The sequence below is a fragment of the Excalfactoria chinensis genome, chromosome 3, assembly GCF_039878825.1.
Source record: "Excalfactoria chinensis isolate bCotChi1 chromosome 3, bCotChi1.hap2, whole genome shotgun sequence".
Lineage (NCBI taxonomy): Eukaryota > Metazoa > Chordata > Aves > Galliformes > Phasianidae > Excalfactoria > Excalfactoria chinensis.
In genome coordinates, this window is record NC_092827.1 from 88,731,327 (window position 1) to 88,751,170 (window position 19,844).

The following is a 19,844-nucleotide window of genomic DNA, read 5'->3' on the forward strand; positions in this document are numbered from 1 at the left end:
CGATTCCACCCACAGACTCGATATCTAAAGTTTTACCAATGAGCGATTTTTCTCTGGATAAGTACAAAAAGGCCTCAAACAAAGAGTTCTGAAAGGAAGCAGCTTACCTAGTGGGAACACTGACGCTGCAGCTTCCTAGGCAGGCACGAAGAAATCAGACACTAAAATAGATATTTTTGCTGACTTGATGCAACTCCTTAAACAACAGAAGACAGCCTGCGTGATGGCAGATTTTCATCTCCTAATAAACAGCATTCGAAACCGGTACACGGTTACAATAAAAATGATATTAAGACCTGTAAAGTATACCTCAATAAAGTCAATTAGCGAGCCTGTCACATGAAGTCCCTCAGAACCTTAAAACAGTCCTTCCGTAGGCAACACACTCACTTATTGTACCTGCAGATTAAGGTAAGCAAAAGATTAAGGGAAGCAAAAGATTATATAATAGACTTACTGGGAGACAGGCGTACAGGATGATTACTAACCCTGATTCTTCCTCATCATCAGCTGTTCAATAAAGCTGCGTTCAACAGAAACACAGAGTGAAGTTTAATATTTACCTATAGCCACACCCAAATACACGGAGTTGGGTTCCTTCTGTCTCATCTGCAGAGCACACTACTCCGTTTATATTGTACTGGCTCTCGGCCATAAGTGTGAGAAAGGAAGTTATGATGCAAGGTAGGTGGAGTACCGTAGGAAGCACTGTAGAATTGTTCGAATTATTCCCAGTCTACATAAAGAACGGCCCTTTTTCCTTTCAATTGTATCACATGAGTAAACAGAACTCAGCCTCTACTCTCAAAGGCACAGCAGTTTCTGCTTGTATAGATCATTTTTAAATACACAATAAACTTATCTTTGGTAAAGATGTCAGTTTTCCCAGCATTTAAAACATCTGTAAGCGCTTTTAGCCAGGAAAATGAGAACGGGAAACAGCAAAGAGGAAGCTTCTCCCCTCCCCCCCATTTTATTAAATCCTCAACAGAATGAAAGCCATCTGCTTTTGGAATACAATAAATAGTACACTGGATAACAGCTACAGCACAAACCTCAGCCTCTGCCATATTTCAGCTTCCTACAGACACACATCTGAATCATCATTATGGGAATTTTGAAGACTTGAAAGGAAAACAGAGTTCTGGCCAAGCACTGCCACCATCTGCAGTTAATGGATGGTTTGTGATCCACCTACTTCACAGACAGCAGCGCCAAAGACAATACTCAGTATTCTGGATTAGGCCTATTGGATGAGGAAGGTGCAATTTCAACCTTCCTGCCAAACTTCACAGACTATCATCATCACCATCCCAGCTCAGCTGTACTGTTTTTGAAGCATCCATCAGACATAACTCATGACTGGTAAACAGAAGGTTCCCAATCCACATCCTCCTTCCTCTGCAGGGTATTATACACAAGGTCATTAAGAAAACATCTGTCTCAGCTAAGACTTCCACTCTGCATACAAGATACGTTTTTCTGACTCTTTTTCCCCTGTCATCCTTAGACATGAGAAAAGAGCAGAAGGCCCCACACAGGCCAGACAGCCTAAAGGTTCTGGGCAAACAATTCTGATTGTGAATTTCAGATGAACACCAAAACTGAAAACTCAGGAGGTCAAGACACCACATATCACTGAAGGCAAAGAGCATCCCAGCTTAAAGGGAACTTGTAAAGCCATTTGACAGAGCAGGTATTTATCCCAACACCAGCATTCCGTAGAAGGAAATGTTCTAACAAACAAACTGGCCCATATGTTTTAAGAGAGAAGAAAAACTGGTTTCAATAAACTTACACAGGAAACCACAGCCTTTCACTGAACACCCTCATTAACCAACACATACTGTATAGCTGATTCTGTTCAGACCTGAATCCGCACTTGGATTTACACCAATTTAGTCAAACAACTCTAGGAATTCAGTGTAAATAAATCCTGACAATGTTCTTCACATTGTACCACACAGCAGCATGTTCACAGGCCTCTTCCCATTACAGTCTAAGCTTTCAAGTTCTTCTCCTTCCCACATTCCCCTCAAGTACTCTTCCCCTTTCCCTACTCAAAGCTTTCTCCCTACACCCCCACAGCGCCTTAGAGCCACCAGTCCCACACTGTTAGATACTTCACAAAATCCCTGTGTAAGCTGATTGAAGAGCCAGCCCCACACAGTGATTCCATGGCCAGTGATTCCATGGCCAGTGCTGGTGTCCTGCTTGAAGCTGCTTCTCCTTCTGGAGTCAACAACAGGAGGATCAGGTCTTTGGAGATTTGCCCCCTTCTGTCAGGCTCTCTCTGAACTATTCAACACTGTTATGAACACTTGGGACACATAAAGAATATAATTTCCAGGCACACACTACCACCTAATTGCTACAAAAGCTCATACATTCTGCCTGATCCCTGTCAGCCCCACTGGCTTTATAGTCTAGCCCATTCTTCAGTGTCACGACACGTGCTACACCTCACAGAAGAGCCTAAAGACAACATCCAAGCATAACAAGCGGGGTTATGAACTCAGACTTAAGCCTGAATCATCTCAATTTTCTGTACTTGCGTCAAACCCCAGAGGCAGTCTTTGTACTAAATAAATAAATAAAAAGAAACTAAGCTGCTCTTGTTGCTCTAGGTATGCCCATGCTGGGAATAAGAATCCCTCTTCTCTGAGACTCCTGGACAGCTAGAGACCCATGAGAAGCCATACCAAGTGCTACCTGTTGGGACACTTGAGAGCTGCCCCTCTCAAAATAGACCTTTAAAGAGCAAGTACATTCTTATGATGAAAAAAAAAAGCAGGACCAGTAGTTCTGCTGGTAGCCAAAGCAGCAAGCTTTGTACAAACACAGAGATAAACAAAGTTACACCTGCACCACGGATGAAAGCATATTTAACAACCTACACCACAGCAGCCCGGGCTGTCACAGCAACCTGGCAGCTCTACCACCCACACCACACCGCCTGCAGGCTAAGGCACCAACGTGTTCTCGCACTTATAAATACCAATTTTTGATTCTTTTAGCCAACACGTAATCATCTTGCTGATGAAAAGACACTCAACGTTCACACCCAGGAGCACTGTGCCTCAGCCCACCAGGGCATGCAGGTCAAACTTGATGTTTGTCACACAACACGTGCCCGACCCACACACCAAGCTCAGTTATTACCTCCTGCTTACCAGCAGCTCCGGGAGCACCCACAAGGGAGGCACAGTATCAAAGTAGAAAGGAGGAATACTTATTTATGAGATAGTATCTCAAGCAGTTTAAAAACAAAAGAAGAGAGAAAGATAGAAACTGAGCAAGAGAACTGAAGTTCTGTGATTTCCTGTTAAAGCAAATTATGTAGCAGGTTGAGAAAAAGGCACGGAATACCAGTTTACTCCAACTTCATAGAGATGAGTGCCAAACACTTCTGAAAACACCACTCCTTCCATCACTTCAGTCATTCCTCAAAGAGAACAACTGCCAACGCCTGAGTCCTCCATCAATGAAAGATCTCTGACAAACCACGCCATGACTTGCAGAGGTGGGTCAGCAGCCACACTGTTTCTGGCAACTGAAACAATGACACACGTTTAAGCACCTGGTAAACATCTCCTTTATGCTGCTACTCCAGTACAGGCTGTTCAGCATCTACCTCCAGGACAAACAAAAAGGGAAACAAAGAAACTTCAGGCCCCACAGCACAGTAGTCTGCATGTTTTACTGCTTTCAGAGTGAACTCTGGCTCCCTACATACATACCTCCAGGAAGCAAAAGCTTCCTGCTGCATTAATTTCTCGCTCTCATCAGAAAAAAATACATCTGCATTAGTCCAATTTCATCCTTGCAGTGAGTGAGGATACCTAAAGATGGTGGAGAAATCCTCCCAAGACAACGTGGAACTCAAGGAAAGCACATCATCTGACTGCTACAGCTCAGCCCACCTAAATGGTGAATCTCCAGAGACAAGTCATGTCCTTCCCCACCAGCACAGATGACATACACAAGTGGCAAATCACCTCCATTGCACAAACTTTCTTGTTCTTTTTTTGCCTGTAGAGTAGGTGGTTATTCCTCCAATCAGTCATCACCCAGCTCCTTGCTAAATTCATTGGGAAGCTATAAGGGCACGTGGCTTTGGGTGGAGGCGAGAATCAAAGGAACAAAGGCATCCATTTGAGCAGCATCCTACTATTAAATTAATTAGGTGTAACATCACACCATATCCTTACAGTAGGGCAGCCCTTTCCAATTTACCACCAGTTCTGGGTGTGAATGTATTTCTGTTATGATGGAAGTGCACTCCGAAGTTCACGTGTGCAACTCAGATGATTGCCAGTGCACTGAAAACAATCTGCCCATGGTAATGGAGGCTGACAACACAGCCACCAGCAGCGTCAAAGACAACCACCAGGAAATGTCCATGCTTGGTGATCAGATCTGTTTGACAACAACTGAAGTTAATGTTTAAAGCCAAAAAGAACTTTTGTCCTGCCACTTCTGGGCTGCAAACACACAGGAAGTCATTAGGAACTGCACAGATAGTGAATAACATTGCACTACAGTGGCATACATTCAACTGGCACAGAAGACGCACTGAACTCTTGCACCACAACAGATGGATTGCTCTTACTCTGCAAGCAAAAAGAGAATGATTGGGGCTATTCCAGTATGGGAAACAATGGCTGGTCAGATGGTCTAGTCAATCACATTATAAAAGGATATGTGCAACTTCCCCACTACAGTAGAACCAGGAGGAGAAATCCAGCCCTGCCAATTCAACACCAAGTATCCTGTTTGATCTAACCATTGCTCCTGTAAGAGCTTGACATGCTTTAACTTTCATCAGCAACACTCAGTTCCTGTAGCAGGAGCTGCAGAAGGCTGGCAGACTGTGCAGCTGATCACTGTCTGACAGGTCTTATTTGAGTACCACCTGCTCCCAGGGGCACTTCCTAGGCAGTACCAAGCTCTATACAGACACCAGCTGAGAAGCCAAGGGAGGGAGTTCATCAGAGCAAAGCAGCTGGCCTGCTGAGTGGCTCTGCATGCTGCCATAACCAAAGTCACGACAGAGATCCCCACAGATGGCTGCATGTAAAACGGTAGTCACCAAGGTGATGTCACAGCTACAGGTACTGATATAAGCAGAGGAAAGAGAAGCTTCATTAAAATCAACGTTTGTATTAGGCAACAGGTTTCTTTTGCCTCAAGAATTCCATGAAATGCTCCCCTCAGCCCATTTCTATTTGGTCAGTCACTCAGCTTCCCTGGAGGTAGAATACATTTTCTCTTTCCCAACGTCACTATTGGCTGCATGCAAGAGAAGCACCCTAAGTAATGCTGGTTTTGTGTAATACTAGGAAACCACACAGTAGAAAGGCTTCGTGGGCAGGACGTATGTATGATAGCACAGGAACAATGTTGCAGAGGCAGTAGGCATGCAGTGTTGTTTCCATGGCTTTCCAAACCTTACATGTAGTAAGATCTTTCCTCAGAAAGCTGCAAGACACACCATAGAGCCACATGTGAGAGAGGGAAGGGAGGCAGGCCAGGCAGATAGTGCTCACAAGTCAGACAAAACTAGAGTCCAAAGGAGAGCTATGAAGATGGAGAAGGGTCTGTAGGGCAGGGTGTGTGAGGAGTGACTAAGGTCCCTGGGTTTGCTCAGCCCAGAGCAGAAGTTGAGTCAGTGCTGCTTTGCCATTTTTGGTATCTCACAAGAGAACTTCATGGCATTCTCCAAGAGGTCTGGAGTGTTTCACCTGGTCCCTGTACAACCTGCCTTTCACCACTCAGGAACAGCTCTTTCCCTGTCCGGGGCCTTCTTTTGCAAGCAGAAATCAGCCACGTTCCCTGCTAAGTCAGACAAGCTCTCCTGCAACACTTAATTATGCCGAGAGGCAAACTGTGGGAATCCCAACCCTGTAAGGATTTTCCCAGCCTCGGGATGCTCCAAGTCTCTGACTTCCCCAGAGAAGGCAGGGCAGGAGCTATGGATCACTGCACTGCGTGACCCAGATACCAGTCTGGGTAAGGCTCTGCATTCGGGGGAGTACACTCACGTGGGATGAGAGCAGAGTGAAGAGAGAGGTCTGGACACAGACAAGTCACCACTTCCAAGCAGCACGGAAATTATCACTAATTTATAACTATACACAGATATGCTAAGAGCAGCCAAAGAACAGCCCCAGCTACAGGTATTAAGATCCTTTTTTGGATGTATGGCTTATTGGCCCAACCAGTTTGCTCACCTTCAGCTTTTGCAAGAGGGATGCTCTGCATCAGTTGCTGTGTGTGGCCTCCCAGCTCCCGATTCACCCTGCAGCACACTCAGTGCAGTATAAGACTCAGATGGGATAACAACAACAGAATTAAGAAAACCTCTCTGAGAAAGATTTAAGAACACACAATTTCCCTCTTTTATAGAGCAGAAGGAAACTCAAGGTAAGAAAAATACACAACTCCTGAGAATCTGCCTTAGCTTTCAATTTCAAGGAACAGTGGGATTCAGCACCTCATTACAATTGAGGGAAACCGGTAATCTAAGCCAAGATCTAAATTGCTCCTTAAGCAGTTAAACCTCACAAAATATAAGTCTAAAAAGACAAGGGTAGCTCCTTAGCTTGAGAAAAAGCACCAAAAGAAAAGTAAAACTCCTTACACCCAAGATAGATCTTAATCAATGAACAGCAAATATCCGCTTCATACACACGCAAAAGATGTGTGAACAGCCTTCTATTTTAGGGTCTCTTCTCAACGAACCACCCTCAGGCTCCCTGACTCTACAGAACCACACACACAGGTTATGAAGGTGCTGGGGAGACACAGTTACCCTACATTAGCTCATTTAGCTCTTAGACTGGGCATGACATGGCTGTAGTGCAGCTGGAATACCACACCACAGCATACCAGTGGGTTTGACCCTACGGGAATCCCAGATCCCAGGTTGAATTCACTGAATGACCTTTAACAAGCTGCTTAACCTCCCTGCAGCTCCGGTTCCCTTCAATAAATGCTCTGATCTGGCATTTTAGAGACCAGATTTTGATATTAAACAACTCAAAATAGTTACATCAGAAACTCTTAGGTGAGCAGTCTGAGATCATCCATGTTTTTACTTTAGTCTGGGGACTATAAACAGAGAACAATGCAGAAATATGGATAACTGCAGCATGCTTGAGACTGACGTTCATATGCTTTATTTTGCAAAAGGATGATAAATAAAAATAATCTAAGAGTAGGATTTACATTAAGGTGAAGAAGTCCAGAGGAGCTCCCCTCATCTCCCTTTTGCTTTTAAACAGATGCCCACGCAAGCTGGAGTGCCATACACAGCCATGCAAAAGCTCAGGAGGAGGAAGACATGGGAAGCATCACTACAGTAAAGAAGGAACTACTACCAAAATAATGTTACCATCTCACCATTGAAATTCTTGGCCACAGCACTGAAACACAAAGGGCTCATCGTTTATACATAACAGAGATTGGATTAAACACACACGTAATGGTGTGTGAACTGTGGCGAAACTGGTGAGGATGCAGGCGTGACCAATTCTAAGCACTCAAAGCAGAGTATTAATGATTAACAAAAAGCAAATAGATAAAAAGCAAGTGGGAAACCACTTTTTGCATGTCCGGCATTGTGATGGTATCACGATTATTGTTCTTTCCCCAGTTCACTTAACATGCATTCTCCATATCCCCAAACTACAGCAGAGTTCCCTAACAGTGCTTTAAACAGCCTCTCAGGCATTTCTGGGGAATGTGAAACTTCTGAGACAGTTGAGCAACGGTGACTAAGGTAATTAGGTACACTTCTCGTGATATCCAGGATTTCTGGTGAACTTTATACACAGTATCATCTGACTCTTTAAGAATCGGAGATCAAAAAAAGACAGTTGTCTGACTCAGAAGTGACTAAGCCAGGAGAAAGCAGGCCTGGAGATAATAAAACTGAGAGCAAGGAGAGGTTTCTCAGCTCATTCCCTTGTGAGCAGGACCAGTGTTCTTAGCTCCCAGAGCACTCAAGAAGAAAGAAGCCTCCCCTTGCCCACCATCCCATGGCTGGGTGGGAGCAGAAGGAGAGTCCCAGGCACAGCTAGCAGGGGTAGAGGCTGGCAACCAGGCATTTGGAGGGCAGTTCTTGGTCAACAACCCAAAGGAACGTGAGGCACATTGCCACTTCCATTCAGCTAGTTTGTTCCTCGGAAGGTACCTTCACATCTGCCTCTTTCAAAGTCTATCTGACTCACAAGGAAATTGACCTCACAAAGCAGACCTGATCTTCAATAAGGCAGAAATCTCATCTGGTGACACCAGAATCTAAAAAACCTAAATCCTGTGAGTTTTCCCCCATCCCAAGCCACAACAGCACACGCTGGCCCTTGAAGCAGTAAAAGCAGGAGTCCCACAAGGCACTCACACTCTGCTCTGCTGAGCAGATCAGAAGCAGCATAATGAACCACCTCCCCCAGTCCCACTGCTGGTAAGGGTTTGTAATGATGCCCTTCCTCCCATTTCCGATAAAAGCCTCACACAGAAACAGAGGTAGCCAACACCACTTGGCACACACATTTTAGACAGAAGGCCACCTCAGAAAACAACAGCTCTTTATGCTACTCATGGAAAAGATCATGCTGTAACAACATGAAAGAAAACAAATCTGCACGGCAGAGAACTCGAGATAATGTTTTCCTATCAGGAATAACAATGAAGGTCACAAGGCATAAGAGAAGTGCAAAGCGAGAGAAGCACAGAGGTCAGAAAGCTGCCCCATACAGCCTTTTGCAGCATTCCAGACAACATACTTTGCAGAAGGTGAAGAATGCCACACTAAATCATTTAAACACGATCGCAATGCTGGGACTTCTAAAACATTAACTAGGAGATCCTTTAGAATAACACACAACCACTAATAAATGCTTCATTTAAATGAGGAGGTAAGATATGTTCAGAAACACCCAGTCCTATCTGTGCACTAAATCCATACAGGCAGATGAGAAAAGCAGTGCTCTAAGGCTGATAAACCTGCTCAGAGCTTCAGTAATTAACAGGCTACAAGAAACAGGACACCGTAACAAGCCACTAAAACTCCACATCTGCTCTGCAAAGCTTTGCCCTGCTGCAAACTCTATAGAGCTCTAATTGCACCCCACAGACCCCACTGCAAACCCCTTTGCATCCATTGCACCCTTATAAAGCAGTGAAACCCCCACAGCTCCCATAAGAACTACTGTAAATCCCACTGCATCCATTGCAGCATTATAACCCCAATCGCAAACTCCATTTCCCCACAGCCCCCACTGCACAATTGCAATGGATTACAGACCCCTTACAAACGCCATAGCACCATCACACCCCACAGCACCCATTACCTTACTCAGAAAATAACACATGGCTATTTGAGAAACTTCAGTTTCAGAAATTCTCCTTATTTGCAATGACGGATGGCAAAAGTAATGTAGGAATGTAAGCACTCTTTGTGTTCCCAGTTTCTCCCTAACAGTGTATCTGCTTGACTGCACCATCCTGATATCAAGGCAGCTGCCAATAAGCACCAAGAGAAACTGTAAAATGGAGCCTTGCCCAGATCTTTGTGGGGGGGAAGGGAGGTGATCTAAAAACTTCACTGGACACTCCAAGGTAACTCCATCTGTACTACCTCCCACCTAATATATCCAGTATGCATAATGACGCACATTATTTCTCAATACATGCTCATCTTTAGGGTAATAGTGTAAAATTAGGGAGAGAGATCAATTATGCTTCTGAAAAATAGGCTATTTTTGAAGGTGCTTCCAGCTCCTGTTCACCGCTTAACAGAACCAGTCACACTCCCACAAGCCTATGGCAGATGAAAGGTGAGAACTCCTCACAGCTCATCAGCGTTAACCCTGTTATTACCTCCATCAGCACAGCTACAAGCAACTTGTCTCTTATTACATTCTTATGCACACTTCTAATCACATTGTCTTGACATATGGTTAGAGCAGCAGTTTAGTGCCTAGCTGCTATTACCAGCACAAAAACATTCCAGTTTCAGGGAAGTCTCCATAGAGTGTGAGCTGTTGTGCTGTTTCAGCAGTTTCCAAGCTTTCCAGTGGCAAAAGGTCCAAAGGTGAATTCCTGCTGGGCTCCTTGTGTTCCCTTATCTGGGGCCACCAGCCCCACAAGTCCCATCTCAAAACCTCGGTTTGAGTGGGTCTGTGTTTTCATTTTAAAGGTGGTAAGTAGTAATATTTGTAACGTTTGTATTTTTAGTTCTTTTTACCAACATTCAGTTCTCACTGATCTTCCATTTCTTGCAGTAAGCGTGATGTGAAAAGGCAGCACCCACCCCCTTGTTTATGAGTTAGAAAACAGATTCATTACTAAGATCAGTCATCAAACAGAGGAAAGCCTAAGCCAGCAAGCAGAGTGCTCCCTGCATGGCCCACGAGACATGGCTGCTCCCTCCTCCATTTGAGCTCAGTGACATGGAACAGACCAGCAACAGCATCCCTGGGAGATTTTACTGCCAATTAAGATTTACTGCTCATTAAGATTAGAAAAGACCACTAAGATCATCATGCCCAACCCATCCCTGCTAACCCATGTCCCTTGGTGCCACATCTCCATGGTTCTTGAACACCACCAGGGACGGTGACTCCACAACCTCCCTGGGCAGCCTGTGCCACTGCATCTTTCCTAATATCCAACCTGAACCTCCTCTAGTGCAACTTAAGGCCATTACCTCTTAGCCAAGTGCTATTACCTGGGAGCAAGAGACACCTACCTCAACACAACTCCTTTCAGGCAGTTACAGAGAGCAGTAAGGTCTCCCCTGAGCCTTCTCCATACTGAATGAGCCCAAACAACAGGGTGTTACTTGGCTCAGTCATGTAATGGATTGATATCTCTATTTACCACTTCTTTCTGTTTTCACGTGTAGACAGTACCACAATTGCACAACACGTTGGCTGTTCCATCTGTAGTTAAGCTTGCATGTTGCCCATTCCTCCATCATTAGTTACAGCAATAAATTCAACCAACCCTCGCTAATGTTGGGTGCGATTAAATTATTGCTCATTACTTCCTCCTAATTTCAGGGGAAGAGCCTCACGCTGATAGAAAACAAGACAGTCACAGCACACTCCAGCACAGATCCTTGGTCTCAGTACCCATCACAGCTCCTTCCCTGCTGCCTGGAAGCAGGGAAGGAAGAGCTCAGCTGGAAACACCCCTTAAGAATCACAGAATCAATAAGGTCGGAAAAGACCACTAAGATCATCATGGCCAACCATTGACCCATCCTCACCACACCCAGTAATCACATCCTTCAGTGCCACATCTCTACAGTCCCTGATCATCTTCAGGGACGGTGATTCCACCACCTCCCTGGGCAGTCTGTGCCAATGCATCACTACTCTTTCTGAGCAGAAATTTTTCCTAGTAACCAGCCTGAACCTTTCCTGGCACGACTTGTGGCCATTCTCCTTTGTCTTAGTGCTCCGCAGGGGTTCCCCATGCCCACAATGGTTGAGGGCAGGCTGTGCGCAGGGGGACCATGTGGAAGCTCCCTCATTAAGCAGGCGCTAAACTTGCTGAGCCTCTTTAAACAACAGCAAACGAGGCATTTCATTTGGCTTCCCCGTTGCTGAAATCACACACTCAGAGGCAAGCACTGTTGCACTTGTTTTTTTTAAACAAAAAACAAAGTATTGCACATCATCCCCCTCACGCCTTCTGTAGCGATGGAAAAGAAGCCGAGCTGAGCTCTAGCCCAACCTCAGCCCATAGGAACGGCGTCATTAAAGACCCGCTTCGTGCCCCCGGCAGGACGCAGCGCTCCCTGCTCCCCACAGGGAGGAGAAGCGGAGCCCCCGGCCCGGCCGGGAGCCGCACACGACGCGGACACCATCTTATCCCACAGCTCCGAACAAAACCACCCCCCGCGCACACGCGGCGCGTTTCGAGCCAACTTAAGAGAACTTTAAGGCCGTAAATCGTCAAAAAGACACGTAAAGCGGGGAGCAGAGAGGGCGGCTCGCAGGGCGGCCCCAACAGGGCGGGGGGACGTTCGGTGGCGGTGTGGGGCCCGATCCCCCCCGGCGCTGGCTGAGTTCCAGAGAGCCCGTCTGACGGGTTGGGCCCGAAGTGAGCGAGGGAAAGCTGGGAAAGGGAAGAAAAGAAAGGAAAAGAAAAGGGGGGAAAAAAAGAAAGAAGAAAGAAGAGAAGAGGAAAAGGGAAAAACAAGAAAAAGCAGAAGGAGCGAAGGGGGATGGGAAGCCCCCACCCGCAGCCCCGTGGCCAGGAGAGGGCAGGGGAAGGCAGGCTCGCCCCCCACCCCCTCCGCGGCTCCATTTTCTCTCCCTCCCGCTGCCCCGCTCCAACTTTCCGCCCCCGGCGCTCACCGGCATCATCTTGGAGCCGAACCGCATGGGGACGGTCAGTAACGGCCCCGCCGCCCGCAGCGGCAGAGTGCCAAGCCGGGACCTGTTGCGGAAGCTCCCGACTCAGCCCAGCCTCCTCCGCTTTGTCCCCGCCGGGCGCCGCTCTCCCGCCGACTCCGCTCCGAAAGCGGCCCCGGGCTGGTGGGGAGGAGCCGCCCCGCCCCGCCCCGCTCCGCCCGCCTCCTCCCGCCCCCAACCCCGGGAGGGGCCGGCGCAGCTCCCGCGGGTCTGGAGCGCTGTGCGGGGCTTCGGAGGGGCCGGGCCGGGCTTTGCGCTGCGCCGGCTCGGGGGGAGCGGCCCCATCTGCTTCCCGGTGATGAAACAGGATGGAAGGGGATTAGGAGCTCCCGGCCGAAGGGAGAACGGAACCCCGGAGCTAATTTGGACGAACGCCTCTTTTGCTAAAGGGGTGAAATAAAACTTAAGTGGCGTGAATGAAAAGCTAGATAACTTCCTTGTGAGATCATCAAGTCGGCGCTGACGCTACGGCAGGTGGGGGGAAATAAAAGAAGGAGAAGGATGATTTTTAAAGAGCTAGGCAGAGCTCCTAAAGCCGTTTTTGCCGCTGCCGGCGGCCCAGCAAAACAAAAGGCACGTTTCTCTGCCCGCCGGTATGACGTCACCGGCCCCGACGCGCAATGTGCGCCGGGTGCCTCCCGTGACGTCACAGCCCCTCCCAGGGTGACGTCACGGCTGCAAGTCCCATAGCGGACCCCGCTCGGCCCCGCGCTGTACCCTCCGCTGTCACTGTGTGCCCCGGGAGTGATTCCGGCTCCTGTCCCCGTGCGGCCATCCAGGAGCGAGCAAGCACAACCCCTCAGTCCCGAGGGAGAACGGGGTTTGCCACAAACACGGCACAGGGCGTGGTGCGGTGGTGTTAATGAAGGACGAAGTGCCCTATAAGGGAGCTTTAAGTCCATCATGGGCTGTTAAGGTGTTAATGACCACGCCCATCAATACGGAAATGAGATGGAGATACAGCAGCAGCTCTCACTTCCCAAACCCAGAACCTTCTGTCCGCACGATATGCTTGACCCAGTCAAGATGAGATGGAGTGACCGAACTGAACTGTAAGGAGAGTTCTGCAGCCAGCTGTGTACGTGTGACCGCCCCATGGCTGTGTGAGGGAAGCCCAAGCACCTGAGTCACGGAATCATTAAGGTTGGAAACATGTCAGGGTCAGCTTCCTGGTGCCCGCAGCTGTAGATACAGCAGTGAGGGCCTTCTGCTGCTCCCTGCTGAGTTTTTTGAAGCAAACAGCTGGTTCAGGATAAAATAAGGGCTGAGATCTCTTAATGCATTTCCCCAATACTGACTGGTACAAACCATTTATAGGCTTATAAAAGAAACATGGAAACTGTTAGAGAAAGATTAAGTAGACAACAGCTTTCTGACATGTGCAGTAATGACGTTTTGCTAGCACACGCTCTTTGCAGGTCAATCCACAGAAGTCTCTGTTGGCACAGGTTCTTGGTGTTCCATTTCCCACACAAAGCTGCCACCCCATCCCTGCTAAGGAAATGAAGCTTCAGGGGGTGCCCGCGTTTTCCCCATGTCAGTGCCAGGCTCTGTGCTCCCCGTGCCAGCTGGCAGCAGGTTCGGAGCAGCCTCCCTCCACCTGTTCTGTGGGTGAAGCAGGGCCACTGCTGCCTGCACCTGTGCATCCATTAGCACCATTTCTTACCTCCCCGTGATGGCAGGATTTTCCCGTGCCGGTTTCTTAATCATAGGAGAGTGTTCTTATGATGAACAGCATTCGTTAAAGCTCTGGTTCCCCCCAGTGGGAAGAAGCATAAGAGTTTCTGCTCACAGGTTCAGTCTCTGGGGTTCCAACAGTTGGTGATAATAACGTAACCCACAGAAGAACTGGCAGAGGCAATGGTTCCTACTCCTGCACATGCAGAGATATCACAGAAAAGGAAAGATGAGATCACAGGAATGGGAGCCAACAGCACAAGCAGCTGAAGCTCTTACCTCTCCTGTGCTTCTTGGGGGGCTGTGGGGGGTCAAGGCCATGTGCAGTGCCTGAAAATCTGTCACAGCAAGGGGCCAGCTGAAGTTAATATTCATGGAACTGCTTGAAAAGCATCTGAGGGAAGGAGGGGGGAAAAAAAAGACAAAAATGTACCAGAATGATTCTTCTTCTCTCCCTGCAAGAGAAATTTACTTGATCTAAACTGCAGAAACTTGCAAAAGCAGAAAGATATTACAGGTCACTATTGCAAGAACCCCTTTAATTCTTCATCAGAAAAGCTGTGATCCTGGTTCTTAGACTGTTTCTAAAGCGGTCCTGTGAGAAAGTCTGTCACGAATCAACACAGTAACATCAATGCAAGAGCCTTAGGTTTGCTACCCACTGCTGCCTACTGTTGAAATAGCACCGTATCAATTTTATGATCTTTTATTACTGAAGTTTAAAGCTTGAGAGTACAGAATGGAAAGCTTCTAAGGTAAGAAATGTGGGAAGAAGAATGCAATAAATCAAGAGAATTGTTCACTTAAACTTAGTGGGTTGGGGCTTCAGATCTCTAACATTAACCCTAAACCAAACCCTAATCCTAACCCTAAACATAGCCCTAATGCTATCACTAACCTTAACCCTAATGCTAGCTAGAACCAGAACTCCTATCCTCTAAAACCTGACACTAGCAAGGTCAATCCTAACACTAACCTCCAGCCCTAACACCTAACCTTAATGACCCTAATCCCAACTCTAAACCTAACCCACTCACTCTACTTCTAACACTAAACCCTAACCCTAAAACTAGCATTAACTCATAACTCTAAGTGGACACTGACTAAGCATCACTCACAGTGAACAAAAGTCTTCCATTCTTTCCATATCAGCCAGGAATTATTTAACTGTGTTCAACTAACGGCTCCTCAAGTTATTTGCTAGAAGAAAATTCTAATTTCCACTCTAAATTATTTTCCATGTAATATAAATTCAGATTTTTTTCCAGAGGTAACTCAACAGAAGGGTAACCAGCCATCTAAAGCAAGTCTGGAATGTGCCTCAGAGACAGGAGAAAGAAGCTTCTTCTTCTGTTAGTCTCCAGCATCTCTGAAACAAGGGTAGGCTGGCAGAAACCAGTGTTTTGCATGCATCGTGCACAGTAGCTATTCTCAATAATTAAATCACATTCATCAGACTCACTCTGGATCTCTGTCAGTTTATCTCAGCACAAATCCTGACTGAAGACCCTCTGCAGCAGAATGCCTGCTTAAGGCAATTAGTGCAGTGCAAGAAAGTTGTGTCTGCCTCAAGCTGCCCCATAAGGGAGTTGGTCAATAATGAGGAGCGGGAAAGGAATTAAACAGTATGCTAATTAAGCACATACATATTCAGCTTTTGCAAACAGGAATTTTATGATTAAAATCCCAGTCCTTGCCAGCAGCCTTGGGACACTGCTTGGCCATACAGTGGAGTTGGAGCTACATTCCAGCAGGAGGTTAAAAGCATGTGGAGAGTGAAATGAATGCTTCCATTTTATTGCTCCCTTGTCCCTGTTTCTCAGCTGCCAAGAAGCCAGCCTTCGCTCATGCTAGCAGTTCCTCTGGAGTCAAGAGAGAATGAAATCAGGAGGGTTTCAGAAAACACAAAATGATTTCAAGATCAGGCCCAACACCTTCTTTTTCGTAAGGGAACTACAGGACTGAGAAGGCTGCATCATTGTTGCCTCTCCTGGTCACTGTACACATTTTCTTTGCACGTTCTCACACAGAGCTGTGCATCAGCAATTCTAACCCTGCCTTAGATAACACCAGACAGAGCTGTATGGTCTACAGAGGACAACTGACACTTTAGAAGCTCTCATTTTCTTCCACATCAGCACTACTGGTGTCATGCCAGCGATCTTTCACTGAGCTGAAATGATGAGACACTGAGGGACACTACTGATGTCTCCACCAAATTCTCTTATCTAATCGTAGTTTAAGTATATGGTAATATGCAAAAAAATCAAGCAAGTTCCTTGGAACTTACACCAAGGAGACTAGCAGAAAAACAGAGTATCTTCTAATGGTAGAAACTGAATCTCTGCCCTAGGGATTCTGAAGAAGAAAATATAGTACAGAATAGCAATACTCATGTAATTGAAACTTCCTTACTGTTAATATAGGTTTTTCCACTGAGCTTACGCCTGAGTACAGCTGTGTGAGGACATGTGGCCAAGGCAATGTGCTAGCCAATACACAATTCCACAGCTTACCTAATAAACGTATTACTTGTCCACAAACCCTCGGTCGCTTGTGGATCTGAAAACACTTACTTAAACCTTTTATTTTTGTTTAATTTAAAACCAAAAATCCTATTTAATGAGAACCTGACTGTGCAACATGCCCAGCCTACCAAAACTACTCAACATTAGTTTGATCCCTGCACTTTTAGCTGAGAAAATCTGCAGAGTGTGTTTTCTTTCATCCTCACTGTTCTGTCTCTGAGCTTCAGTTAAAGGTTGCTATCAGATACCTTACATAGGATACTCCATATAAATTAAAAGGTAGATGGAGGTTGTAGAGGTGATTTCTCACTTGTGTGGATGTGGACTTGCACCGAGCTTTTGCAATAGCTTTAAGCCTTAGACTTTGCTCTTCTTCAGTATCCAGCAGCCTGTATGAAAATACAGCTACTCAAATACAACTGTCTGCTTTCAAATTTAGCACCTTTATTTAGCACCTATATATAAAATTCATAAAGTGAGCAAACCGCTACCACCCCAGAAAAGAAAACCTGCCTTGTGGGAAGGCATTTTCTATTTTTCTCTTGATTATACTAATTTAATAAAACAAATCTGTTCTCCTCCCACCCAGCTTCTGCTCTTATCCTGAATTTCTCAGCACGTTATTCCTCTTTGCTGCTATATTCCCCATTAACCTCACAGTTCTTGGCCTAGTTACACACCTTCCTTCAGCTTCAGATGCTGGATTTCTTTCTTTTGCTCCTGTCTTTCCAGATGTCCGCTTCTCAGTTCCTACACTTGTCAGTTCCTATGTAAGCGTAGTCACACTATACTTCCTAATGCAATAAACATATAGAAAATGCAGCTTATATATTATTGGGCAAAAAGGTGTGTCTTAAAACATAAAGCAGTACCTTAAAATCTCAAACTGTTCAAATTACATGACAAAACAGAAAGCATTCTTGAAACTATTCTAAATTATATATATTAAGAGGGGGAAAAAGCCACTTGCTTTCACAATATGAGTGGACTACCAGCACAGACTTCCCATGCCAAGTCACAAGTTTATAAAGAGTTCTCCCAAGTGTGTTTTAAACCACTCAGAGTGCAGCTGAAAGGAGATCAGCTCCTAAAACCATACCCATAAAAAACCCCTTGTTCTCTAAGATAGCCAGATCATTTTACAGCAGCATTGATGAAATGGGATGGGGAGGAGGGGAAATACACACTGTGTTCTGTTCCTAAAAAGGAAATATTAATTTCAGTGCACATTTTTGGAGTGCCATTGGGATGACACACGTAAAGACTCACCCTTACATTTTCCATCTCTTTACCATAGAGGTTCCAGATGGGTTTCCAAGGGAGAAGCTGTACATTAAAAAGGCCATGATAAACCTTCAAAGATAAGAAGTTTAGCTGAAAAAAAATTGTACCAGGGTGCTCCAGGCAGCTACTGCTTTAGTCCTATAGTAATTAAAGCTGTACTACCTTGGCACAGGTACTATAATGAGCAGTCCCATTCTCCCCAAACATTTTATGTCTTTTTCCCATAGGCTTTTGTTGCTGACATTTCTCACATTCACAGTTATTTCCTTCAGTAAGGCAGTTATAAGCAGCACCATTCCCTAAGATTATATGCACACTCAACACTACTAGCTTTCAACAACTGTGCCCGCTCCTATCAGAGAAAAATAGCTGTGAAGCTACAGTGCAAGTGCCAGTGACCACACTCAGAAGCATCTGGAATGTTCTAGAAACAGTTTTTTTGGTCCCATTGCTCTACACTCCCACACCAGATACAGCCCCCGTGACCAAGAAACATCACTAATGTATAGGCAAATAAAAGGGCAGAATTTGATTTATTGTGCATTTTGTCTCCTCAGTTATGCCTGGCTGTGCTGGGGGAATCACTGCAGCTTTGTGGCACAGCAACTAGGTCTCTTTGCAGCCATTACATCTCTGGAGGTCAGGCTCATGCAGTTCCCAGTGTGACCACTTTACTCTTTCTTCTCTTTAACAGAGTGAACAGAAACCCCTGTAGCTTTACAGTGACCTGCATGAAACTAACACAGTGCATCATTAGTGCTCATCAACTGTTGTGGTCAGCAGGTTGTGGGAGGTGATCTTCCCCCTCTAACTGCCCTGGTGAGGCCACCATTGGAGTGCTGCATCCGGTTTTGGGATCACTGGTTCAAAAAACACAGGGACCTCCTGGAGAGAGTCTATTGGAGGGCCATAGAAATTATGAGGTCCTAGAGCATCTTTTGGATGAGGAAAGGTGAGAGACCTGGGGCTGTTCAGCCTGGAGGAGACTGAGAGAGGACTTATCAGTGCTTATAAATGTCTAATGGGCAGAAGTCATGTGGATGAGGCCACGCTCCTTTCAGTAGTGTGCAGTGAAAGAACAAAGGGCAGTGGGCACAAACCGGATCATGGGAACTTCCATGTGTTGCAAGCCAAAATGGCTTGCCGTTTGTTGTATCAATGTCAGACTCTCCAAATTAAGACTCAGAAAGGAGTCAAGGTGTTAACTGTGCAGGTGTGCCTTTATTTATTAAAAAATGGGAGAGCAAGAGAGGAAAAGTAGAGAGAGAAAAGGAAAGAAAAGCAAGTCACCGCTGTGAATACCATGATGCTCAAGTTCAGGGAGGGTAGATTTAGGTTAGATACAAGGAACAAATCTTTTATGGTGAGCGTGGTGAGGTACTGGAACAGGTTCCCTAGGGACACGGTTGATGGCCCTTCCATGGAGACTTTCAAGGTGAGGCTGGATAAGGCCCTGGGCAACCTGATCTAGCTGTGGTGTCCCTGGTTCATTGCAGGGGAGTTGAACTAGATGGTTGTCAGAGGTCCCTTTCAACACTAGGGATTCTATGTTTCCATGGTTCTGTGATTCTGTGTTCTGAAGATCTGTCCTTCTGTGGTGGTTGAGGACGTATCTCCCACTAGAGATGCTCAAGACTTGTCTGGATGCCTAGCTGTGCAACCTGCAGTGGGGAGATGCTGTAGCAGGGATTTGGCCCAGATGACTTCCAGAGGTCCCTTCCAACCTCTACAGTTCTGTAAATGAATACAGCACCGTGGGCCAAACTGACGGTTTATTAAGATCATTTGCAATGATCTTAAGTGGTTACTTCAAGTAGTTGGTGTAAAGAACACACCAGATCCAGAACGCACTGTGGAATTTCTCTGTTTCCAAACAGCTGCCAACCAACTGTCCTTCAAAAACCCACTTCTGCTTTTATCCTGC

The 19,844-nt window shown here is 46.1% G+C and overlaps 1 protein-coding gene across 2 annotated transcripts in view; it reads right to left on the reverse strand.

Moving 5' to 3' along the window:
- TP53BP2 (tumor protein p53 binding protein 2) overlaps window positions 1-12,557 on the reverse strand; it is a 64,573-nt gene extending 52,016 nt beyond the window's left edge. For both annotated transcript variants that reach the window (XR_011903075.1, XM_072331882.1), the window contains exon 1: window positions 12,375-12,557. Coding sequence is in view for 1 of the 2 variants with exons in the window: in XM_072331882.1 (XP_072187983.1) it covers window positions 12,375-12,401 (27 nt within the window). In the remaining variant the exon portion in view is untranslated. The remainder of the gene's footprint in view (window positions 1-12,374) is intronic.
- Between the last annotated feature and the right edge of the window lie 7,287 nt (window positions 12,558-19,844).